The sequence below is a fragment of the Bos grunniens genome, chromosome 8, assembly GCF_055505025.1.
Source record: "Bos grunniens cultivar Pamir isolate PY7600 chromosome 8, Bosgru_T2T1.0, whole genome shotgun sequence".
Classification (NCBI taxonomy): Eukaryota; Metazoa; Chordata; class Mammalia; order Artiodactyla; family Bovidae; genus Bos; species Bos grunniens.
The window spans coordinates 7,341,266-7,367,588 of record NC_141172.1 but is presented as its reverse complement, the minus strand read 5'-3'; the positions used below and the strand labels follow the sequence as shown (position 1 = coordinate 7,367,588).

At 41.6% G+C, this 26,323-nt stretch overlaps 1 protein-coding gene across 4 annotated transcripts in view; it reads left to right on the top strand.

The window, feature by feature from the left end:
* The window catches only part of MSRA (methionine sulfoxide reductase A), a 387,551-nt gene that overhangs the window by 271,113 nt on the left and 90,115 nt on the right, over positions 1 to 26,323 (top strand). For 3 of the 4 annotated variants that reach the window (XM_086414756.1, XM_086414754.1, XM_086414753.1), the window contains one exon: positions 17,218 to 17,324. The exons of the other annotated variant lie outside the window; for it this stretch is intronic. In XM_086414756.1, the coding sequence (XP_086270882.1) occupies positions 17,218 to 17,324 (107 nt within the window). The remainder of the gene's footprint in view (positions 1 to 17,217; positions 17,325 to 26,323) is intronic. 4 annotated transcript variants of the gene reach the window in all.

Sequence of the window (26,323 nt, the reverse complement as noted above, 5' to 3'; positions counted from 1 at the left end):
ATGTCCAGTTCTAATGCTTCCTGACCTGCATACAGATTTCTCAAGAGGCAGGTCAGGTGGTCTGGTTTTCCATATCTTTCAGAATTTTCCACAGCAAGCATACTGACAAAAAGTAAAAAGTCTGACATTAACAGACTTGAATGAATTGGTAAACATTTAGAGCTCTGAGCACTCTCATGCATTGATGTAGGTTTATTAATTGGTACACCTACTCTGGAAAATGGTTCAACATCTAGTTAAGATGAGAACATGCAAATCCAACAAGCCAAGAATTTTATTTCTAGGTATGTACTCAAGTGAAATTCATACATATATAACAATGCAGGTCTTAGCAGCCCCAAGCTGGTAATGTTAATCAGCAGTAGAATGGATAAACAAATTATGATCTATTCATACAAAGGGATATTTCAAAGCAGTGAAAATGAAGAAAATAAAACAATCTCATGAACATAACAGTTAGTGAAAGATTAAAACCACAGTATAACTTCACTGATGTAAATTTTTTTTAAAAAAGGTGATGACTGTTATAAAAATCAGGTATGGTTAGTACTGAAAAAGGGAAGGGACTGTCATCAGTAGGGACACATGGTGGGTTGTCAGGTTGCTGATAATGCTCTGTTTCTTGACATAAGTGGTGGTTATGTTTTCACTTTATCATAAAAATGTATAGTAATATATCTTGCCATATATAGTATGAGAATATTAATGTGAATACTTTAATAAACTGCATTTATGTTTTATGTAGTTTTGTACATGTATGTACCTTTCTGTATTCAGATCTAGAAATTATAAAGCATTGCAATATTGATTCCTGGTGCTTGTGCTCAGTTGTGTCCGACTCTTTGCGACCCCGTGGACTGTAGCCCACCAGGCCCCCCTGTCCATGGAATTCTCCAGGCAAGAATACTGGAGTTGCCATTTCCATCTCCAGGGGATCTTCCTGACCCAGAGATCGAACCGGGGTCTCCTGTGTCTCCTGCATTGGAAGGTGGATTCTCTACCACTGAGCCACCTGAGTAACTTGTCGATTGCTACTTTTGTGAATAATATGAACAATGCCCATGATGAAAGACTAGCTTTGTGAATGTATGGGCACATACGTTCTTGGTATTGACTCAAATGTAAACATCTTATAAATCTAATTTCATGCCTAATGTTCTGTAAGGAAATACTTTGGCTGACTTATTGCTACAAAACTTTAAGATTTGGATAAGAAACAGTGACATAGAAGTTTTAACATTCTGGAAATTTTCATACATTTTGATGATAGTCTGAATATTTCAAGATTCAATCATTGGTCAAAATTGGGAGTTTGTAGTACAAGTGGATATGGAGTCCCAGACATTCTTTAAAAAGATATAATAGTTTAAAATAGTTCCCTTGCCGTCACAAATAGAATTTCCCTTTCAGAAAAGCAAAGCTATATTAAAATGATTTCTTTTTCTTTTGCTTTTTAGGAAGAAATCACCACATCTTTTCAAACTAATTTATTTATGGTTACGGAAGTAGTGTTTTTTCATTACTGAAAATCAAATCCTTCTTTTTAGGCACAGAGTGAATATTTGACACCTCTGTTACATAGCAATTTTCTTTTATCTCTTGAGATACGTTGCGTTAAAAAAATAGAATATTGGGAAATGATAGGGAACACGGAGTATTTCCTTTTAGAAGGGAGCCACGTGATATCTTTCATAGTCCACTATGTGCTACTTCATTTTTTTTTTACTTAAGTGATACATAATGTACAAGTTGAGGTTGGTGTGTTTGTTCAGTTGCTAAGTCATGTCCGAGTCACTGCGACCCCATGGACTGCAGCACGCCAGGGCTCCTTGCCTCTCACTATATCCCAGAGTGAGACAGTACTGATTAAGAGCATGACTTTGTAGTTAGCTAGTTTCCGATCAGCACTGGCGTTGGGCAGGCCCTCAACCTTTCTCTGAGTGTTAACTTAGTATTTTAACTTTAAAATGAGATGTCTTCAGGATGGGGAACACATGTATACTAACTAAATAATTTTCTATTAAAGAAAAAAAATAAATAAAATGAGATGTCATTTAAAATGGACAGAATTAATTTTCAGTCAGGTAAAGTGAGATAATTCCACATGAATAAGACTTGTCTCAAACACCTGAATTAACTTCCAGGTGTGTCAGGAATGGTCACATGGGTGATAATAAGAGGTGCCATCTCTTGCTGTGGGGGATGCTGCTTCATCTACCTGCTGGGAGACTTTAGGGCCCAGTGAGAACTTGTCTCCAGATTATTTTGAAACCACAGTGAGATACTATTATACATATTTGACACTGGCTAAAATTAAAAATGACTGATCATGCCAAGTATTTAAGTAGATATAAGATGACTGGAGCCTTCATACATTGCTGGTAGGTAACAGAAAATGTTATAACCACTCGGGGAAAACTTTTTCAGTTTCTTAAAAAAAAAATACAAATGTACCAGCCATTCCACTCCCAGGTATTTATCCAGGAGAAGTGAAAGCATATATACAAAATGAAAGCATATATACAAAACCAGTACATGAATGATCACAGTAGCTATATTTTTATAGCCAAAGGATGCAGAGAACCCAAATGTCCATTAGTATGTCAATGACTAATGGATATATTTGGCATAGCCAATCAATGGAAATTCCCTGTGGCTCAGATGGTGAAGAATCTGCCCACAATGTGGGGGACCTGGGTTCAGTCCCTGGGTCGGGAAGATCCTCTGGAGAAGGGAATGGCTACCCACTCCAGTATTCTTGCCTGGAGAATCCTATGGACAGAGGAGTCTGGTGGGTTACAATCCATGGGATCTCATAGAGTCGGACACAACTGAGTGACTTACATTTAATCAATGGAACACTGCTCAGCAATAAAAGAAAGCAACATACAACAACATGCTGCTGCTGCTAAGTTGCTTCAGTCATGTCCGACTCTGTGCGACCCCATAGACGGCAGCCCACGAGGCTCCCCCGTCCCTGGGATTCTCCAGGCAAGAACACCGGAGTGGGTGCCATTGCCTTCTCCAGTGTAGGAAAGTGAAAAGTGAAAGTGAAGTCGCTGAGTCTTGTCTGACTCTTAGCGACCCCTTGAACTGCGGCCCACCAGGCTCCTCCATCCATGGGATTTTCCAGGCAAGAGTACTGGAGTGGGGTGCCATTGCCTTCTCCGATACAACAACATAGTTGAGTTAGAGAAAAAAAAGTGTACATATTATATATGATTCCAATTGTATAAAATTCTAAAAAAATACAGATGAGTCTATAATGACAGAATTTAGATCAGTGTTTGCCTTGGGCTTTAGGGTGGGGGCCAGGAGTGGTGAGAAGGGGAGATCTGAAAGGGGTATGAGGGGCACTTGACTCATACAGTGGGTACATACTCATACAGTGGCTAAGATTCCACACTTCCAATGCAGGGTACATGGCTTCCATCCCTGGTTGGGGAACTAAAGTCCCACCTGCAGCCAAAAAACAAAGGAAAGGAGATATGAGGAAACTTTTAGAAGTGTTCATTATCTTGACGGTGGTGAGGGTGATTTCATGGCTTATGCATATGTCGAAATTGATCAAATTGTACAGTTTAAATATATACGATTTACGATATGTTGATTATACCTCAATAAAGCTAGTTTTAAAGGATCTAACCTAAATCCATCTTTGGCTGCAAAGAATATAATCAATCTGATTTCAGTGTTGACCATCTGGTGATGTCCATGTGTAGAGTCTTCTCTTTTGTTGCTGGAAGAGGGTGTTTGCTATGACCAGTGCATTTTCTTGGCAAAACTCTATTAGTCTTTGCCCTGCTTCATTCCATATTCCAAGGCCAAATTTGCCTGTTACTCCAGGTGTTTCTTGACTTCCTACTTTTGCATTCCAGTCCCCTATAATGAAAAGGATATCTTTTTTGGGTGTTAGTTCTAAAAGGTCTTGTAAGTCTTCATAGAACAGTTCAACTTCAGCTTCTTCAGTGTTACTCGTTGGGGCATAGACTTGGATTACTGTGATATTGAATGGTTTGCCTTGGAAACGAACAGAGATCATTCTGTTGTTTTTGAGACTGCATCCAAGTACTGCATTTCGGACTCTTTTGTTGACCATGAAGGCTACTCCATTTCTTCTAAGAGATTCCTGCCTGCAGTAGTAGATATAATGGTCGTCGGAGTTAAATTCACCCATTCCAGTCCAAGACCAGGAGCTGACTGTGACTCGGATCATGAACTCCTTATTGCCAAATTCAGATTTAAATTGAAGAAAGTAGGGAAAACCACTAGACTATTCAGGTATGACCTAAGTCAAATCCCTTATGATTATACAATGGAAGTGAGAAATAGATTTAAGGGACTAGATCTGATAGAGTGTTTGATGAACTATGGACGGAGGTTCGTGACATTGTACAGGAGACAGGGATCAAGATCATCCCCATGGAAAAGAAATGCAAAAAAGTAAAATGGCTGTCTGAGGAGGCCTTACAAATAGCTGTGAAAAGAAGAGAAGCGAAAAGCAAAGGAGAAAAGGAAAGATATGAGCATCTGAATGCCGAATTCCAAAGAATAGCAAGAAGAGATAAGAAAGCCTTCCTCAGTAATCAATGCAAAGAAATAGAGGAAAACAACATTTATCTATATTTCTGTCTTTGTGCCAGTACCATACTGTCTTGATGACTGTGGCTTTGTAGTAGAGCCTGAAGTCAGGCAGGTTGATTCCTCCAGTTCCATTCTTCTTTCTCAAGATTGCTTTGGCTATTCAACGTTTTTTTGTATTTCCATACAAATTGTGAAATTATTTGTTATAGCTCTGTGAAAAATACCGTTAGTAGCTTGATAGGGATTGCATTGAATCTATAGATTGCTTTGGGTAGTATACTCATTTTCACCATACTGATTCTTTTGATCCATGAACATGGTATATTTCTCCATCTGTTAGTGTCTTCTTTGATTTCTTTCACCAGTGTTTTATAGTTTTCTATATATAGATCTTTAGTTTCTTTAGGTAGATATATTGCTAAGTATTTTATTCTTTTCGTTGCAATGGTGAATGGAATTGTTTCCTTAATTTCTCTTTCTGTTTTCTCAATATTAGTGTATAGGAATGCAAGGGATTTCGGTGTGTTGATTTTATATCCTGCAACTTTACTATATTCATTGATTAGCTCCAGTAATTTTATGGTGGAGTCTTTAGGGTTTTCTATGTAGAGGATCATGTCATCTGCAAACAGTGAGAATTTTACTTCTTCTTTTCCAATCTGGATTCCTTTTATTTCTTTTTCTGCTCTGATTGCTGTGGCCAAAACTTCCAAAACTATGTTGAATAGTAGTGGTGGGAGTGGGCACCCTTGTCTTGTTCCTGACTTTAGGGGAAATGCTTTCAATTGTTCACCATTGAGGATAATGTTTGCTGTGGGTCTGTCGTATGTAGCTTTTATTATGTTGAGGTATGTTCCTTCTATTCCTGCTTTCTGGAGAGTTTTTATCATAAATGGATGTTGAATTTTGTCAAAGGCTTTCTCTGCATCTATTGAGATAATCATATGGCTTTTATTTTTCAATTTGTTAATGTGGTGTATTACATTGATTGATTTGCCCATACAACCCAGCAATCCCACTGCTGGGCATACACACCAAGGAAACCAGAATTGAAAGAGACACGTGTACCCCAATGTTCATCGCAGCACTGTTTATAATAGCCAGGACATGGAAGAAACCTAGATGTCCATCAGCAGATGAATGGATAAGACAGCTGTGGTACATATACACAATGGAGTATTACTCAGCCATTAAAAAGAATACATTTGAATCAGTTCTAATGAGGTGGATGAAACTGGAGCCTATTATACAGAGTGAAGTAAGCCAGAAAGAAAAACACCAATACAGTATACTAATGCATATATATGGAATTTAGAAAGATGGTAACGACAACCCTGTATGTGAGACAGCAAAAGAGACACAGATGTATAGAACAGTCTTTTGGACTCTGTGGGAGATGGAAGAGGGGGGACGACTTGAGAGAATGGCATTAAAACATGTATAATATCATATAAGAAACAAACAAAAAAAAAGAAAACAACAGAATGGGAAAGACTAGAGATCTCTTCAAGAAAATTAGAGATACCAAGGGAACATTTCATGCAAAGATGGGCTCGATAAAGGACAGATATGGTATGGACCTAAAAGAAGCATAAGATATTAAGAAGAGGTGGCAAGAATACACAGAAGAACTGTACAAAAAAGATCTTCATGACCAAGATAATCATGACGGTGTGATCACTCACCTAGAGCCAGACATCCTGGAATGTGAAGTCAAGTGGGCCTTAGAAAGCATCACGACGAACAAAGCTAGTGGAGGTGATGGAATTTCAGTTGAGCTATTTCAAATCCTGAAAGATGATGCTGTGAAAGTGCTACACTCAGTATGCCAGCAAATTTGGAAAACTCAGCAGTGGCCACAGGACTGGAAAAGGTCAGTTTTCATTTCAATCTCAAGATAAGGCAATGCCAAAGAATGCTCAAACTACCACACAATTGCACTCATCTCACACACTAGTAAAATAATGCTCAAAATTCTCTAAGCCAGGCTTCAGCAATACATGAACCATGAACTTTGAGATGTTCAAGCTGGTTTTAGAAACGGCAGAAGAACCAGAGATCAAATTGCCAACATCTGCTGGATCATCGAAAAAGCAAGAGATTGCAGAAAAACATCTATTTCTGCTTTATTGACTATGCCAAAGCCTTTGACTGTGTGGATCACAATAAACTGTGGAAAATTCTGAAAGAGATAGGAATACCAGACCACCTGACCTGCCTCTTGAGAAACCTATATGCAGGTCAGGAAGCAACAGTTAGAACTGCACATGGAACAGCAGACTGGTTCCAAATAGGAAAAGGAGTACGTCAAGGCTGTATATTGTCACCCTGCTTATTTAACTTGTATGCAGAGTACATCATGAGAAATGCCGGGCTGGAAGAAGCACAAGCTGGAATCAAGGTTGCCAGGAGAAATATCAATAACTTTAGGTATGCAGATGACACCCCCCTTATGGCAGAAAGTGAAGAGGAACTAAAGAGCCTCTTGATGAAAGTGAAAGTGGGCGGTGAAAAAGTTGGCTTAACCCTCAACATTCAGAAAACTAAGATCATGGCATCTGGTCCCATCACTTCATGGGAAATAGATGGGCAAACAGTGGAAACAGTGTCAGACTTTATTTTTCTGGGCTCCAAAATCAGAGCAGATGGTGACTGCAGCCATGAAATTAAAAGACGCTTACTCCTTGGAAGGAAAGTTATGACCAACCTAGATAGCATATTCAAAAGCAGAGACATTACTTTGTCAACAAAGGTCCATCTAGTCAAGGCTATGGTTTTTCCAGTGGTCATGTATGCATGTGAGTTGGACTGTGAAGAAGACTGAGCACCGAAGAATTGATGCTTTTGCACTGTGGTGTTGGAGAAGACTCTTGAGAGTCCCTTGGACTGCAAGGAGATCCACCCAGTCCATTCTGAAGGAGATCAGCCCTGGGTGTTCTTTGGAAGGAATGATGCTAAAGCGGAAACTCCAGTACTTTGGCCACCTCACGTAAAGAGTTGACTCATTGGAAAAGACTCTGATGCTGGAAGGGATTGGGGGCAGGAGGAGAAGGGGATGACAGAGGATGAGATGGCTGAATGGCATCACTGACTCGATGGACGTGAGTTTGAGTGAACTCCGGGAGTTGGTGATGGACAGGGAGGCCTGGCGTGCTGCGATTCATGGGGTCGCAAAGAGCTGGACACAACTGAGGGACTGAACTGAACTGAACTGAACCGAAATCCTTACTGTATATGATGAATTGAGGCCAGAGAGGTTAAAATGTGTGGATTCTAGGTGGATCCATGTTCATCCTAGTGATCACAGCTTGCTTCTCTTCATTTGTATCTGTTTGTTGATACACTGTAGACATTTCTCTGTTGATACATTACATACATTTCTGGAAACTGAGATCAGGCTCAATGGTCTGTTATAGCTAAAGCTCTTACAAGTTTACTGGACTCAGCTAGATGCCCAGTGACTCTTTTTCTTGACAGAATTTTAAAATTTGTTAAGTACTAGGTTGAAAACTTCTCCTCCTTGAATTTCTGCATTAGAAGTCACAAGGGGACAGGGGAGATGTGTTTATTGAGCTTCTATGTAAGACACCTTACAACCCTGTGAAGTACACATCACCATCCCCATCTTCCCAAATAAAGTCACTGAAGCTTAGATGGGTCTAGTCCCTTGCCTGAGGTTGCCCAGTTAATAATTGCACAGAGGTGGAATTAGAAACAGAACCATCTCTTGACAAAACTCATGCCAGTTTCTCTGCTTCATTCAGCAGACGTGGCTCGAGATCTGTTTTTCTCCCTAGCAACAGTCTGTAGAAGAGAATACAGATTTATCCTGGTGGGAGTCACCCTGTTTCTGCATCCAACATGGGTAGTCCTCTAGTGAAGTTGCCCCTTTGAAGTTCTCAACACAGTCAGTAACCCCAGACCCTTAGGAATGTGTCCTTCCTTGCTCTGTTGTTCACTATCAGCTGGTGACTCCTAAAATTTCTTAAAATAATTACCTCTCAACAACTCATAGTGTGAACTTCCCTTTAAAATTCCCACGTTCACACACATTTCTCATCTCTCAAGTCTGAATATGTAAAAAAGGGCTAGCACCCAATGAGGAGCTAAAGTTTAGAGGGCTACTGGGTAGATGAGAAGTCATCTGCTCAGTCTTTTTGCTTCATTATAGACTAAGCATTTCTCTTTTTTCCAGCACTTTCTCTGACCCTGCTGAGAGAGAGGGAAATCTAAGAGCAGTCTCAGGATAGCTTGTCCTTTCAGATCTTATTTGGAGAAGGTAGATGGCGAAACCTCAAACAGTTGTGGATGCCAAGAGGTGAGTTCTTTCCAAGAATGCCCCAAAGCCCAGTCCCCATTAGTCAGTGCAGAGAGGGTTCTGGAAGAATTTTAAGTACAGAATGTTGTTTCTGAGCCAGTTATTCTCTCCTCACCCCCTGCAGCAAGTCCATTGTTTACTTTCCTGGGATGTGAAGACAGCCAGCTAAATGTCAATAATTTATCTTTGTTTTCCCAAAGCCAAGTGGAAGGCACAATGAACTTTGCAACACTCATTGAATCAGTGTGAAAGAGAGCTCTGGATTTTTGATGATTATGCTCACTCAGGGTCCCACCGGAATCTGTGGCTCCCTCGAAATGGATCTTTCCATGCATCTCTGGTCTCCTGTGTGTCCTTTCAAAATACCTGTGTGGTCTCACACACAAGCAACCGACTTCACTTCCTTGCAGGACACTTGGCGGAACCCAGTCTTGTCTCCTCACAGCCCTCAGCGTAGACCAAGCTCGTCCTTGTTCCTGGGTCTCGGGCTGGGATTCTCCGCCCGCCACCAGTTGCACCATGCACACACACTTTGTCCCGCTGTCTTCCGTCGGTTTGCTCCGACTTCTTGTGTATCAGTCTTGGAAAGAGAAAGCGCGTCAAGGACATGTAGGTTTAAATCCTCGGATGGCATTCCCTGTACTAGGAGGGGGACCTCATTGGAAAATGAGACTGTCTTATTTCTGAATCCCAGGACCTAGTACCTTGCCTGATTCAGGGGAAAATGGATGAATGAGTGGAAGGAAGTAAAGAAGCCAGGAAATCAGAAAGAAGGCCTTTCAAAATTGCGTTTTTTTTAAATAATTTTTGTTTTGTTTTGTTTCTTCCTACCACCCACTCTGCAAGTCTTTCTTTCTCCCTTTTTGGTAAGCCAGTGGGTGTGAGCTTGAGAGAGACAAGATAATATTAACAGGCCAGATTTTTCCTAATTTCAAATTAGAGACCAAGAGTGAGGACATTGCATTTGAAAGCTCTTCATGGGTAGGAGCAGGGGAGGGAGAATTCACTCAAAGAGTTTTTCCCTTTTCTTAGGTTTGGATCTGTTGAAATGAGGAGCTAGGATGGAGATTAACAAAGTTAAAATATAACTGGGAGGGTAATTCTAGTTTTTAAAAAAGTAATAAACTAGTTAAAAACAGAATAATACAGGGTTTTTGTTACCATCTTTCTAAATTCCATATATATGCGTTAGTATACTGTATTGGTATTTTTCTTTCTGGCTTACTTGGGAGAATGGCATTGAAATATGTATAATATCATACATGAAACGAGTTGCCAGTCCAGGTTCGATGCACGATACTGGATGCTTGGGGCTGGTGCACTGGGATGACCCAGAGGGAGGGTATGGGGAGTTAGGAGGGAGGAGGGTTCAGGATGGGGAACACGTGTATACCAGTGGCGGATTCATTTCGATATATGGCAAAACCAATACAATATTGTAAAGGTAAAAAATAAAATAAAATGTTAAAAAATAAATTAAAAAAAAAAACAGAATAATACATTTCTACACATGTAAAATGAATCATGATCATTTACCTGTGTGACCCCTGCTGTTTGAGTATCTGAGGTATTAATTTAAATAATGCTTTTCTGGGGAAAAAGGATTACTCCTTAAGTACCCACCCCAGTATTTTTGCCTGGGAAATCCCATGGACAGAGGAGCCTGATGGGCTACAGTCCATGGGGTCACAAAGAGTCAGACACAACTGAGCAACTAAGCACTAGAGTATCTTGTGTGACATCATTTGTTATTTTTATTTCAAACTAGTTATTAGGAGCTTTTCTAAGATTAAGAAAATTTTTAAAAATAAAATGATTTAACATAATTTTTTTGTATTTGACGATCTGTTTTAAATTTCCTCTCATTTACTTCTCAAACAAATCGATAGGTTAGGCCCTTATAATCCTTGTTCTACAGAAGAGGTTTGAAACTCAGAAAGATTAGGAAATTTGCATAAAATGTAAAATGTGTCAGTGGTAGAGACAGACTTGAAAACAATCTCTTGCAGCTCTAAGTCCTAGATTTCTTACACGAGATTTAGTAAACAGGTTTTCCTCACGTCTGAATTACTGTTTTGCATTCATTATATAAACCAATGGAGGCTGAAAGAAATGGTGGAAAGTTTAATGATGCTAAACATCTACAAATGCAATGTATTAAAAGTAATAAGAACAGAAAAGCCGGAGTTCTATATGTTTCTCAATCTGTTGAGCATCAGATCATATATCCTAGTGAACCATCTGCTTTCAGATTTGAAGCTTCTACCCATTTAATACTGGAGTAGGAAATGACAACCCACTCCAGTATTCTTGTCTGGAAAACTCTATGTATAGTGGAGCCTGGCAGTCTTCAGTCCATGGGGTCTCAAAGCATCAGACATGACGGAACACACACACACACACACACACACACACATCCATTTAATAAGTGCCTTCATTAGTTAAAGGAAAGTACATGGATTGCAGGTGACCAAATACACACACGTGTGTGTGGATATGGATGTATGGTTTGAGTTTAAGATATTACACCTCTTCCCGAGGATGAACTCTGATGGGAAAATATAATCAAAATAACCTTATCCTTGAGTACAATGGAGAGTTAACTCCTAATCTAGTATCACTCAAGACTTACAGAAATCTGAACAAAGGTTTTGATGTTTTCTCTCCATCCACTACTACATCTCTTTAACACTCTCTTGTCATGCTTTCTGGTCAGTCAGGGGTTTAGCCAGAGTGACCAGGAAGAGAGTGTATTGTTTCTGACAGGAGGAGCTTTTAGTTTTATTAGAACATCCAATAACGGACGTGATCAGGAGGTCCAGGCTGTAAATTAAAATTGGAAAGATTTCTGCCCACAGATGTGGCTGTAACTGTGTGAATAACTTCCATCTGTCCAATTGATGTGTAGTCTGGGTTTGTACAAAAGGTAACAGGTTCAGTGAGTCTGATGTAGAGCTATGGGTAATGCCCATAAAATTATTCCTCTCTTTGTAAAAAAAAAAAAAAAAGATTTTTTTTTTTTTAATGTGGACCATTTTTAAAGTCTTTGTTCAATTTGTTACAATATTGTTTCTGTTTTATGTTTTGCTTTTTGGCCACGAGGCTTGTGGGATCTTAGCTCCCTGACCAGGAATTGAACCAGCAGCCTCTGCATTGGAAGGCAGAGTCTTACCCACTGGACCACCAGGGAGGTCTTCAAGTCACCCCTCTTTAAAGTTACGCCTCTGTGCACAGTGTGTTGGGGACAGCCCAAATCTGCACAGGAAGACAGGGACAGCAGTGGCAGGAGCCATATCAGTATGACAGTGTTACAGTGATCAATGTTACAATGATCAAGTTAGAATGTAGAGTCAAGGGGTCATGATTCAAGGAAGAGTCCAGAAATTCCTGTCCCAGAGTGCAGTAGTAGTATGAACTCTTCATTGTATAAATAAATCCATGAATTATTTTTTATAAAAATCCATCCCCATACATGGGCTTGTCTGGTGGATCAGCAGTAAAGAATCCACCTGCCAATGTAGGAGCCGCCAGTTCAACCCTTGGGTCGGGAAGATCCCCTGGAGGAGGAAATAGCAACCCACTCCAGTATTCTTGCCTGGGAAATCCCGTGGAGAGAGGAACCTGGTGGGCTACAGTCCACGGGGTCAGAAGGAGTCGGACACAAGTGAGTGACTAGACAGCAACAGTTACCTTTCATGCTTGCCCAGGATGACAGCCGTGTGCCTCTTTTCCACCCAGACACACAATGTTGTGAAATCTCCCAGGTGTTTCTACCCCTTAGGTTGTCATGTCACTATAAGAGGAGCTCTAGACATGGAGGTAGACTTAAGGGTTTCACTGTGTCATCCTTCTGCCAGATAATCTGTGAAAATATCACCAGTGCAAGAGCCCACTGTAAACCATATCCTGGGAGGGATTCTTCATTATTCTCACTCTGTTTTCTCAAAAGCAGGTCTTTATCCATAAGCCACAATTTTCCATAATCTTATGATAATTTAGAGACCTCCAGATACACACACAGATAATTATTGTCTTCTGTGTACAAGATGTATGTAATCTTACTCAAACTTGTTGAAAAATATAAATAATATAACCATCTGCAGGCTCTCTTTTCCTCACATGCTATTTCTCTTAAAAAAAAAAAAAAGATTTAAACAACTGCACATGGAGTTGCAAAAGTAAGTAGTCAGGATACCTGGAGTAACAGGCAAATTTGGCCAAAATGAAGCAAGGCAAAGGCTAACAGAGTTTTGCCAAGAGAATGCACTCGTCATAGCAAACACCCTCTTCCAACAACACAACAGAAGACTCTACACATGGACATTACCAGATGGTCAACACCGAAATCAGATTGATTATGTTCTTTGCAGCCAAAGATGGAGAAGCTCTATACAGTCAGCAAAAACAAGACCGGGAGCTGACTGTGGCTCAGATCATGAACTCCTTATTGCCAAATTCAGACTTATATTGAAGAAAGTAGGGAAAACCACTAGCCCATTCAGGCATGACCTAATCAAATCCCTTACGACAAGGGATCAGATCTGCTAGACACAGTGCCTGACGAACTATGGACGGAGGTTCGTGACACTGTAAGGGATCTGTGTACAAGATGGCATGTGTACAGAGGCAGGGATCAAGACCATCCCCATGGAAAAGAAATGCAAAAAAGCAAAATGGCTGCCTGGGGAGGCCTTACAAAATAGCTGTGAAAAGAAGAGAAGCAAAAGGCAAAGGAGAAAAGGAAAGATATACCCATTTGAATGCAGAGTTCCAAAGAATACCAAGGAGAGATAAGAAAGCCTTCCTCAGTGATCAATGCAAAGAAATAGACGAAAACAATAGAATGGGAAAGACTAGATATCTCTTCAAGAAAATTAGAGATACCAAGGGAACATTTCATGCAAAAATGGGCACAATAAAGAACAGAAATGGTATGGACCTAACAGAAGCAGAGGATATTAAGAAGAGGTAGCAAGAATACAGAGAAGAACTATACGAAAAAGATCTTCATGACCCAGATAAACATAATGGTGTGGTCACTCACCTAGAGCCAGACATCCTGGAATGTGAAGTCAAGTGAGCTTTAGGAAGCATCACTATGCACAAAACTAGTAGAGGCGATGGAATTCTAGCTGAGCTCTTTCAAATCCTAATAGGTGATGCTGTGAAAGTGCTGCACTCAATATGCCAGCAAATTTGGAAAACTCAGCAGTGGCCACAGGACTGGAAAAGGTCAGTTTTCATTCCAATCCCAAAGAAGGGCAATGCCAAAGACTGTTCAAACTACTGCACAATTGGACTCATCTCATATACTAGCAAAGTAATGCTCAAAATTCTCCAAGTGAGGTTTCAGCAGTATGTGAACGGTGAACTTCCAGATGTTCAAGCTGAATTTAGAAAAGGCAGAGGAACCAGAGATCAAATTGCCAACATCTGTTGGATCATAGAAAAAGCAAGAGGATTCCAGAAAAACATCTACTTCTGCTTTATTGATTACACCAAAGCTTTTGACTGTGTTGGTCACAACAAACTGTGGAAAATTCTTCAAGAGATGGTAATAGCAGACCACCTTACCTGCCTCCTGAGAAATCTTATGCAGGTCAAGAAGCAGCAGTTAGAACTGGACATGGAACAACAAACTGGTTCCAAATTGGGGAAGGAATACGTCAAGGCTGCATGTTGTCACCTTGCTTATTTAACTTCTATGCAGAGCACATCATGTGAAATGCCAGGCTGGATGAAGCACAAGCTGGAATCAAGATTGCTGAGAGGAATATCAATAACCTCAGATACACAATAACCTCAGATGACTCTGCCACCCTTATGGCAGAAAGTGAAGAGGAACTGAAGAGCCTCTTGATAAAAATGAAAGAGGAGAGTGAAAAAGCTGGCTTAAAACTCAACATTCAAAAAAAATAAAGATCAAAACAATGGAAACAGTGTCAGACTTTACTTTTGGGGGCTCCAAAATCACTGCAGATGGTGACTGCAGCCATGAAATTAAAAGATGCTTGCTCCTTGGAAGAAAAGCTATGACCAACCTAGACAGCATATTAAAAAGCAGATACATTACTTTGCCAACAAAAGTCTGTCTAGTCAAAGCTATAGTTTTTCCAGTAGTCATGTATGGATGTGAGAGTTGGACTATAAAGAAAGCTGAGCACCAAAGAATTGATGCTTTTGAACTGTGATGTCAGAGAATACTCTTGAGAGTCCCTTAGACTGCAAGAAGATCAAACCAGTCAATCCTAAAGAAAATCAGTCCTGAATATTCATTGGAAGGACTGATGCTGAAGCTGAAACTCCAGCACTTTGGCCACCTGATGCAAAGAACTGAGTCATTTAAAAAGACCCTGATGCTGGGAAAGATTGAAGGTGGGAAAAGAAGGGGACAACAGAGGAAGAGATGATTGGATGCTATCATCGACTCGATGGACATGAGTTTGGGCAATCTCTGGGAGTTGGTGGTGGACAGAGGCCTGGCGTGCTGCAGTCAATGGGTTGCAAAGAGTCAGACACGACTGAGTGACTGAACTGACTGACTGCCACGTGGAGAACCTGGTTTTCTGCATCTTGTGCCAAATGGAGAGGGATGTGACTTGATGTAAAAATCAGTGATCTGGCAGTGCTTTTTCTTCACAGGAATATTTCAGAAGGAACTGTGATGCTACCCTCCTGCCATTATGCAAATAGATGTTAGGACAAAAGGGTGGGATATAGTCACACTGGAGGAGCCCTACTTGTAAGAGAAGGAGGGAAAACTGAAGAAGACAGAGAACAGTCTGGAATGTATATTTATCCACTCTCTTACACAGTCTCTTAAGTAACATTTACAAGAATACATACATATCATATACTATAAATAATACTTAATATAATATATGCATTGGTGCGTGCTAAGTCACTTCAGTCGTGTCTGACTCTGCGACCCTATGGACTGTAGCCTGCCAGGCTCCTCTGTCCGTGGGATTCTCCAGGCAAGAATACTTGAGTGGGTTGCCATGCCCTCCTCCAAGGGATCTTCCCGACCCAGGGATCAAAGCAGTGTCTGTCTCCTATTAGCTGGTGGATTCTTTACCATTAACACCACCTTGGAAGCTCCTACTAATATGTATCTACACTATAGTACCACCACTATAATACTTAAATGAATATATAACTTACAAAGAAATGAAATAGATATCCCAATTTGATATTACTCAGTGCTTATTGGAGGTATGGGATGGTTAATCTTTAGGATACAATATTAATATTTCAATGTCATTATTGATATTGGCTTTTTAATAATGAGTTCCTGATCCCCCTTGTGACCTTTGTATATGGAGGAGAGGAGGGGGTTCCACAGGTGAGAGAATGGGATTTCTAGAAGTCACCTAAGCTGGCTGGAGGAGGGCATGGCAATCGTTCCAGTGTTCTTGCCTGGAGAATCCCATGGGCAGAGACGGAGGATCCTGGGGGCTTTTCTCCACGGGGTCACAGAGTTGGACAGGACCGAGCAACCCAACAGCAACAGCAGCAGCACCTACACTGCGGGCTGGGGAACTTGGATCTGTCGCTTTAGGAAGGTTGCATCTTTTATGGGGGGAGTTTGCGGGTACTTGTTAAACTGAAACCGATGCTTTAGTGGCGCAGTAAATGTGTGTGAAGTTCTTTCCTCAGCAGCATGGGGATTTGTAGGGGATCTCTGACAGGCCGGTGGCAGTGTATGATGGGGACCCCACCATTCAGTTAGAAGTTGACCTTGAGCTACTGTTAGCTCTACACTCGAGCTGCTGTGACTGGGAAAGTGCCCTGGGCTAACTTGAAAATGCCAGGTTTTCCTTTGACTGGGTGTGTGACCTTAGGCAAACTCTTTAAACCCGTTGAGCATCAGTCACTTTGTCATTTATTAGGCGTCTCCTCTGTGTAGGGCACCACACCAGGCACTTCTCCGCATATTATTCCATTTCCTTATCTGCCAAGCAAGGGATGGTACCACCTGCCACACAGTCTCTCATCAGAATCCACAGAAACAGTGTGTTATCACAGAGCTTCACAATCAAAAAATGGTTATAACTTCAATATCTGCATGGAAGAATGCATGTTTGTAGAGCATCTACTATGATGCGAGACTTGAGATAAATTTTCCTAAAACGCAGATACGTTATAATTAAAACAGGCAAAGCAAAACAGATACATTGCCTGCTTGTTCAAGGAGAGTTGTGTCAGGATGAAACTGAAACGAGCACTTAGCAGGACGTGAGTCCTGAAGGATGTGTGACACTGGCCTCATGGCCCAGGCCACCCCAGTAACCCTACGCTTTCCACTTCCCCAGGCATGCGCCAAGGCAACGACCATGGCTCTCAGTACCGCTCAGCCATCTACCCGACCTCTGCCGAGCACGTGGGGGCAGCCCTGAAGTCCAAGGAGGACTACCAGAAGGTAGGTCCCATCTCCCTCCCAGGCCACCTGTGGAGGAAGAGTCTGGTTCTTGGCACCTGGCCCTGCGTTCCGTTTGCATGTTCTGGGAAATTTCTGTCAGCCTCGTGGAATAGAGCCCTTTTGCTCCATAGAAGAACGTGCTCTTAAGAATGTCTCCTAAACTCAGCTCATCCAGATGAACATACAACTTAACATCAAATTTCTCTCTCTCTCTCTGAGTCTCTTTTTTTTCTTCTTTCTGTATTAATCTGCTTGGGCTGCCATGACAAAGCACTACAGATGGGATGCTTAAGCAGCAGAAATCTGTGGTCTCACAGCCCTGTTGAATCACAGGGTGTTTAAAGTCATGGTGTTGGCAGGACTGAATCTGCTCGGGGACTCTCTCCTGGGCTTGTAGCCGACTGTCTTCTCCCTGTCTTCTCATCATCGGCTCTTTGTGCGTCTGTTTCTGGGTCCAAATTAATACCATTTATGACAACTCCAGTCACGTTAGGTCAAGGCCTTAGCTAATGACCATATTTAACTCCATCACCTCTGTTAATGTCTCCAGGGGAGGTCACATGCTGAGGTCCTGGTAGTTGGGATTTCTGTGTATCTTTTTGGGGGACACATAATTATGACTGTTAACTGGGTTGATGTTTGTGAAGCATAGAGCGTAGCAAAGTGCTCAACAGATGGTAGCCCATATCACTGTTGGGATTTCAGCTTCAGTTTGGTAGATGAAGCCTTGGTTGCTGATACCATCACTTGAGAAAAGTAATGCATGACGAGAAAGGAGGCTTAGGGCTGGAAGAACAGTAGCACTTGAGAGATGGGTTAGAGAAGTGCCTAGGGCAGACGAGACACGGTGGCAGGTTCAACAGAGGACCAGCGCCAAGCAAAAACTTCACAGTTCATTCTGTTTGGTTTAATCTCACTATATTTAATTATAAAGGTTATGTTATTAATACTAAAAGTAACATATAATTAGTGCTATATATTGATTTCCTAATGTAATGATTCACAGTCTCTCTTAAAAACTCCAGAAGAATATTAATTTCCCTCCAGACCATCTCAAAATGAGTTGATCTTCTTGTGTTCACCTTGAAGAGGTTAAGGTCAAAAGGTTAGTGCCTCCCACATGAGGACGAAGAGGCTAACTTACACCTAATAGTCTGGTTTCTACCCCAGTATAGTTTCTATCTTTAGCTTTGAGTAGAACCCACATTGACCTTAGATAACTGATAGACATATGAAGTAAAATTTAGATATTAAGTGTTACTTGTTTCAATAATTTCTCCGTTACTTTTGTAGATTGGGGGAATGTTAATCTTGAACAATCTTGTTCAGTGTTAATCAATGAATAATCTTGACAGTTGTTCTAACCTAGTGCTCTTTGAATGTTCTGTACCTAGGGACATGGGAATTAAATACATTCCTATATATACATATATCCCCTTCATGGATCACAGCCTTGGCTTTTAAAAGTAAGGTCTATTTCAAAAATAAAAATTGGGCTCTTCTGTGCCCCCAACATCCAGATATCCATTGTGGTTCATGTACCCACGTAGAATTGCTTGATCACCAACTCAGAGAACAAATAATGTCATGTCTCTTTTAGTTTTATACATAAATAAAAACTGGCTCTGAATTATACTGACAGATGAGTAGAAAGTCCAGTACTTTTCTCCTGGCAAACTAACTAACTCCAGAGAGTCTTGACTCCAGACCAGTGCCGCCATACAACCCTCTGCCCAACAGCAGTGGTCTGCCCTGCAGTGTCCGGATACTGTGGGGAAGAGAGAGGTGAGGCCAAGGGCATCTGAGCTGGTGCACGAGAGGTGGCTGGTGTGACAATATGCAAAGGGTCCTTCACCTGCCCCCGCCTGGTCCACGCCAGGCAGCTGACTGCAGTCTCCAGGATGATTTTCTATGACTTAGTGGCTTTTTGGCTCCTCTGTTAGAGCAAACAAGTCTAGTTTTAGCAGGCATCCTGGTACCATTGTTGAGTTATGTAATGTGCAGAGATATAGAGAGCAGAGTACATCATGAGAAACGCTGGGCTGGAAGAAGCACAAGCTGGAATCAAGATTGCCGGGAGAAATATCAATAACCAGAAGCATAAGATATTAAGAAGAGATGGCAGGAATACACAGAAGAACTGTACAAAAAAGATCTTCATGACCAAGATAATCACGATGGTGTGATCACTCACCTAGAGCCAGACATCCTGGAATGTGAAGTCAAGTGGGCCTTAGGAAGCATCACTACAAACAAAGCTAGTGGAGGTGATGGAATTTCAGTTGAGCTATTTCAAATCCTGAAAGATGATGCTGTGAAAGTGCTGCACTCAATATGCCAGCAAATTTGGACAACTCAGCAGTGGCCACAGGACTGGAAAAGGTCAGTTTTCATTTCAATCCCGAAGAAAGGCAATGCCAAAGAATGCTCAAACTACCGCACAATTGCACTCATCTCACACGCCTGTAAAGTAATGCTCAAAATTCTCCAAGCCAGGCTTCAGCAATACGTGAACCGTGAACTTCCAGATGTTCAAGCTGGTTTTAGAAAAGTCAGAGGAACCAGAGATCAAATGGCCAACATCCGCTGGATCATGGGAAAAGCAAGAGAGTTCCAGAAAAACATCTATTTCTGCTTTATTGACTATGCCAAAGCCTTTGACTGTGTGGATCACAATAAACTGTGGAAAATTCTGAAAGAGAAGGGAATACCAGACCACCTGACCTCTTGAGAACCCTATATGCAGGTCAGGAAGCAACAGTTAGAACTGGACATGGAACAACAGACTGGTTCCAAATAGGAAAAGGAGTTCGCAAAGGCTGTTTATTTAAGTCATATAAGTCAACCCTGCTTATTTAACTTATATGCAGAGAACATCATGAGAAACACTGGGCTGGAAGAAGCACAAGCTGGAATCGAGATTTCTGGGAGAAATATCAATAACCTCAGATATGAGATGACACCACCCTATGGCAGAAAATGAAGAGAAACTAAAAAGCCTCTTGAAGAAAGTGAAAGAGGAGAGTGAAAAAGTTGGCTTAAGGCTCAACATTCAGAAAAGTAAGATCATGGCATCTGGTCCCATCACTTCATGGGAAATAGATGGGGAAACAGTGGAAACAGTGTCAGACTTTATTTTGGAGGGCTCCACAATCACTGCAGATGGTCATTGCAGCCATGAAATTAAAAGACGCTTGCTCCTTGGAAGGAAAGTTATGACCAACCTAGATAGCATATTCAAAAGCAGAGACATTACTTTGCCAACAAAGGTCCGTCTAGTCAAGGCTATGGTTTTTCCTATGGTCATATATGGATGTGAGAGTTGGACTGTGAAGAAGGCTGAGTGCTGAAGAATTGATGCTTTTGCACTGTGGTGTTGGAGAAGTCTCTTGAGAGTCCCTTGGATTGCAAGGAGATCCAGCCAGTCCATTCTAAAGGATATCAGTCCTGGGTGTTCATTGGAAGGACTGATGTTGAAGTTGAAACTCCAGTACTTTGGCCACCTCATGTGAAGAGCTGACTCATTGGAAAAGACCCTGATGCTGGGAAAGATTGAAGGCGGGAGGAGAAGGGGACGACAGAGGATGAGATGGTTGGATGGCATCACCGACTTGATGCACATGAGTTTGGGTAAACTCTGGGAGTTGGTGATGGACAGGGAGGCCTGGTGTGCTTCGATTCATGGGGTCGCAAAGAGTTGGACACAGCTGAGCAACGCAAGTGAACTGATGGTTGACATATCTATGTGTATATATGATATTGATAATAGAACAGCAACCATAGTACTGACTACCTACTACATGATAATTACTGTTTTAAGCATTTTATATAAAGGGAACCATTTCTATATCTCTGACTCTATCTATAAACATACATAGATATAATGGGTGTATAGATATAATGGATCTAATGGACATGTTTAGATATAGGTATGAATATATCTCTCTGTATCTTTATATAAAATTGTATGCACCCATGACTCTTGTTTCTAATTTTGAAGACTTGTATCATTTTCCAACTGTCCATTTAATTGATATAATTGATAAAGACACACAGAAAAAGAGAAAAGAAAAATCAGTAATCACAGTGCAGTGAGAGGCGGGTGTAATTAGCTTTTACACCATAAAGAGGTTGATCTGTGCTTTTATGTTTACCTTAAAGAATAATGTGGTTTTTATTAGGTCCACTAAGTAGGGAGAGAGACTCAGATACCACGAGTTGCCTCCTCACAGGTCAGTGAAGGAGCAGAGGCTTGGCTTCCAGGGTTTCCTCTCCAGGGTAACCCTTGGACAGATCCCTGAAGCAGTAGGGGTCTTTAATCTGGGAGAGTTATTCTTAACAATACTGGATGAGGGTCTAGGAGTCTGTAATCTATCTCATCACAAACTTTGGGGTTTACTTCTGAGAATGGGGAGGTTCTGAAGATGGATTTCCGTCATTTTACATGTACTGTTTTCTCCTGTAAGAGTTGGCATTGCTGGTGGCTCTGTCACCGCATCTAGGGGGGATCATCTTATCTGAACCCTGGCGGGACCCCTCTGCACTAATTATAACATTGTTGACTCAGATTACTAATTTAATAGTCTTCACTAGTTTGCCCCCAGTGACCCCCTAATAACCAGCTTCTTCAGCAACTTCTTTATGCCGTGCAAAGTTGAGAGTGACAGTACTGCTTACCACCGAGCAGCCATTTGAACATAAAACTAGCTGATTTTATCACAGGGACCAATTGTTGAGCTAATTAGATGTGCAGTACTGCTGATGAGCCAGAAACCCAAAGTGATTTTTCCATCTAAGCCATGGTTTTCTGCAGAGTTGACTGGGTTGTAGACACCAGGCTCACCAACAATCCTTGAAGAGGAAGAAAGGCTGAAGACATTTGCTAATTTCCATTCAGATGAGGGCAGGCTGGAGAATCTCACAGGAGAGGACCTGAGAGGAACCTCAACTTCACACCGAGTTCCTTGACCTTGAAAGGGCAGGTTTCTGTTTACAGAATTTGACAGCTGCTTCATATCTTTGGTGAGCTGCAGCCTTGGCACAAATGTGGGATCTTCTTGCCTTTGGACAAAGTCTTCATGGTGGTGGTGGTGTAGTCAGTAAGTTGTATCAGACTTTTGTGACCCCATGGACTGTAGCCCTCCAGGCTCCTCTGTCCATGGGATTTCCCAGGCAAGAGTACTGGAGGGGGTTGTCATTCCCTTCTCCAGGGGATCTTCCCCACCCAGAGATCAAACCCAGGTCTCCTGCATTGCAGGTGGATTCTTTACCACTGAGCCACCAGGGAAGCCAAAGACTTCATAATCTTTCATTAATAGCATTTTCATATTTTTTTTTTTGCCAGAGTTTCATAGTGGAATCATCTGCTTATGGTATTCATTGGAGGAGATAATTGGATGTATTCTTGTTTTTGGATCACCAGATGTAGACAGTTTCCCTCTTAAGTGAGCCCGTGATGATGTTTTCTAATATTCTAAACTGACTCATAGCTTCTGGCAGGGAGGGGGGTTGTTCACATGTGATTTTTATGTCCTGAAAATCCAACTCGTCCTCATTTAGGAACTGGATCTTTTGATCAGTAATAGATTATGTTCCCTGAAATTTGCTGAAGAATTAATACATCAAAAGACTTTTCTGGCCACATGACCTACTTCCTTCTCAATGCCTCAGAGCTTCATGAACAGTAAGCACAAGCTTTCCTCTGGACAATCTTTTTGGATGAATGTTAAATTACCCACCATGTGTCAAATATGAAACAGGGCCTTAATGTCTCTGTCTCCCAGCATGTTTGTTTATCCACCCACCCACCTATCCATCCATCCATCCATATCTTCAGCATAGCTATAGTCTCCAAGTGTTTATCATGTTTTATCTTTAATTTCAATTATCTAGCAATCTGTTACTGTACCATACACGGTGTCATTATAAAGCAAAGTACCCAAAATGAAAGGTAAAAAGCAACAAGTATTTCTCGGCATTGCTTCAACTTCCCTGATGGCTCAGTTGATAAAGAATCTTCCTGCAATGCAGGAGACTCCAGTCCAGTTTCTGGGTTGGGAAGATCCACTGGACAAGGGATAGGCTACCCATTCAATATTCTTGGGCTTCCCTTGTGGCTTAGCTGGTAAAGAATCTGCCTGCAATGTGAGAGACTGGGGTTTGATCTCTGGGTTGGGAAGATCCTCTGGAGAAGGGAAAGGCTACCCACTCCAGTATTCTGGCCTGGAGAATTCCATGGACTGTATAGTCCATGGGGTCACAGAGTCAGACATGACTGAGTGTCTTTCACTTTCACTTTGATTATTTAGTTTGATCAGTGGCTGCCAATGGTCCTTGGCATGTGGCCACATCCTCCCAGTCTCTAAGTAGGTGGCCAAGTGGCCTTCTCCACTCCTGTGTGTCCAGTCTCCCCCTCCTTCTCTCTTAAAGGACACATGTGATCACATGTAGGGCCCACTGGATAAGCCAGAATAATCTCCCCATCACGAGATCCTTAATTTAATCACAGCTGGGACGTCTTTGCCGTATAAAGTAACTTTTACACGTTCTGGGGATTAGGGCACGGACGTTTGGCCGGCAGCAGTATTGAGCCTACTACAGTCCTCAGGCCTGGATTCCATCCTGCAATTGTCGCATGCCATGACTCATGTGACAGTGGTAGCCTTTGGAGGCTGAAACTGGGAGTTCTTTTTTCCTGGGCTGCTCACCCAGTGGGCACACATCTGGCTTCTTCTGAGCCCCAGGGCCACACAGATCACACTTGGTATCCCAGAGAGGATGGAGCTTACTCTCCTTTCTCTAGGGAACCTTGTCTAGTTTTGAACAGAGATACAAATTTGTATCAGCTTATCCTCTTTCAAACATCTCTACCTTCAAAAAAGATCCAGCTTTATCCCCATCCTGCTTACCAAAATAAAGTAGCATACTAAAAATAACAACAGGGAAAAAATCCTGAGAGCTAGATTTGGAGGAGAAAACTGTGTGTGTGTGTGTGCACGCATGCACGCGCGTGTGCATGTGTGTGTATAATCAAAATAATGTTTGAATGGTTGGAGAGGATGTGCTAGTGCTGTCTTAGTCACTTACTACCTGTGGATCCCTGACTTCTATTTCTTGTCTTCATTTTAAAATTATCTGAGTGTGGATAGCATAATTTCCTCATAGATTTGTTATAAGAATTAAATAATATTTTCTATATATGTAAAAATACATTAAAAATTCTATATATGTAAAAATACCTCTTGTTATGGACATATACGTGTGTGTATGTATGTATGTATACACACACACACGCACATACTATAATATAGCTAGCATGTTGTACCCACCCAATATTCATTCAATGAAGCTAAGCCCCTTCAGTCTTCCAGTCAAGAAATAGTCAATTGAGAGAAACTAAATATACTCAATAAATATCCAGTTATGCTATAATCATAATAATATAACTGGACCTGATAATTCCCTACCAGAAGGTTCAGATCCTTTGTGTTTCCTTATATGCATCGATAGCCTGAAAATTTGAAAATGTCTTTCCTTCTGTACCTTCCCCAGTAAATTAATACATTAATTACCTTATCAGCTATTAATTATATACTGATTAGTTGCCAGACTCACATTACAGTTGTTTCAAACACAGCTATCAGAAGAAGGATCTCGTAAGGTTTCTTTTCAATAAACTGTGCTATGCAGCAGCACAGAAGCCCATGTGTCACAAATGCTCTTCCCTGTAGACCATTCTCTGGGAACTGTCCTAACTTTAAGTGGGCTGTCTGGGGGCTCCTGGTTCATCCTTGTTTCCCCCAAGACCTGGTTCTGTTCTTCGAATCTAGCAGATTGTCAGCAAATATTTGTTGACCTGAACCGAAAAGATGTAGCAGAGTCAGGAACCATCTTTACTCCTTGTTACAGACTGAATAGTTGAGTCCTCCAAAAATTTGTATTTTGAAGCCCTAACTCTCAATGTGATAGTATTAGGATCTGGGGTCTTTGAATGATTAGAGTTAGATGAGGTCATGAGGGTGGGGCCCTCATGGTGGGATTAGTGTCCTTGTAAAAAGAGACACCAGAGACCACCCTCTCCCTCTCTTTCTCTCTCCCCTCAAGCACACAGAGAAGAGGTTACCTGAGCACACAGTGAGACGGTAGTCATCTCTACTACTACTACTACTACTACTACTACTAAGTCACTTCAGTCGTGTCCGACTCTGTGCGACCCCACAGACGGCAGCCCACCAGGCTCCGCTGTCCCTGGGATTCTCCAGGCAAGAACACTGGAGTGGGTTGCCATTTCCTTCTCCAATGCATGAAAGTGAAAAGTGAAAGTGAAGTCGCTCAGTCGTGTCCGACTCTTCACGACCCCATGGACTGCAGCCCACCAGGCTCCTCTGTCCATGGGATTTTCCAGGCAAGAGTACTGGAGTGGGGTGCCATTGCCTTCTCCTGAAATAATATTCACAATGAAACCTATCCTGCTGGCACCTCCCTTCCTCCAGAACTGGGAGAAATAACTGTTTTTTTTTTTTTAAACCCACCCAAGTCTGTAGTACGTGTTGTGGCAGCCAGAGCTTACTGAGATGCCAGGAAAGGGCGGGGAGAACCTCGGTGGTGGGTGAGGGCACCTGGCTGGGGTCCTGCTCTGCCTTACTGACTCTGACCTTGGATGAGCCCTTACAGCTCTACTTCCTTGTGTATAAAGTGGGAAGATAAGAACAGCAAAAGTTTTTATAAATCATAACAGTTTCTTGTGCTTTGTCCCACGTCATATGAGTGGTAACCTCACCCCACACAGGGAGGTCATTCAGGATCTGCACTCCTACCTGCCTTAGAAAGAAAGGGAAGCTTAAATGGCTTCATTCACCTTTCCAAGATGACCCAGGGAATACATATAGTCAGTGAAAGCCATCTGACTCTGCATTCCATATGATTTCCTCACACACTGTACTGGGTAATCTGTCAAGCATTTCATGAATATCACGGTTTAATGGGGTGACTCCAGAGAC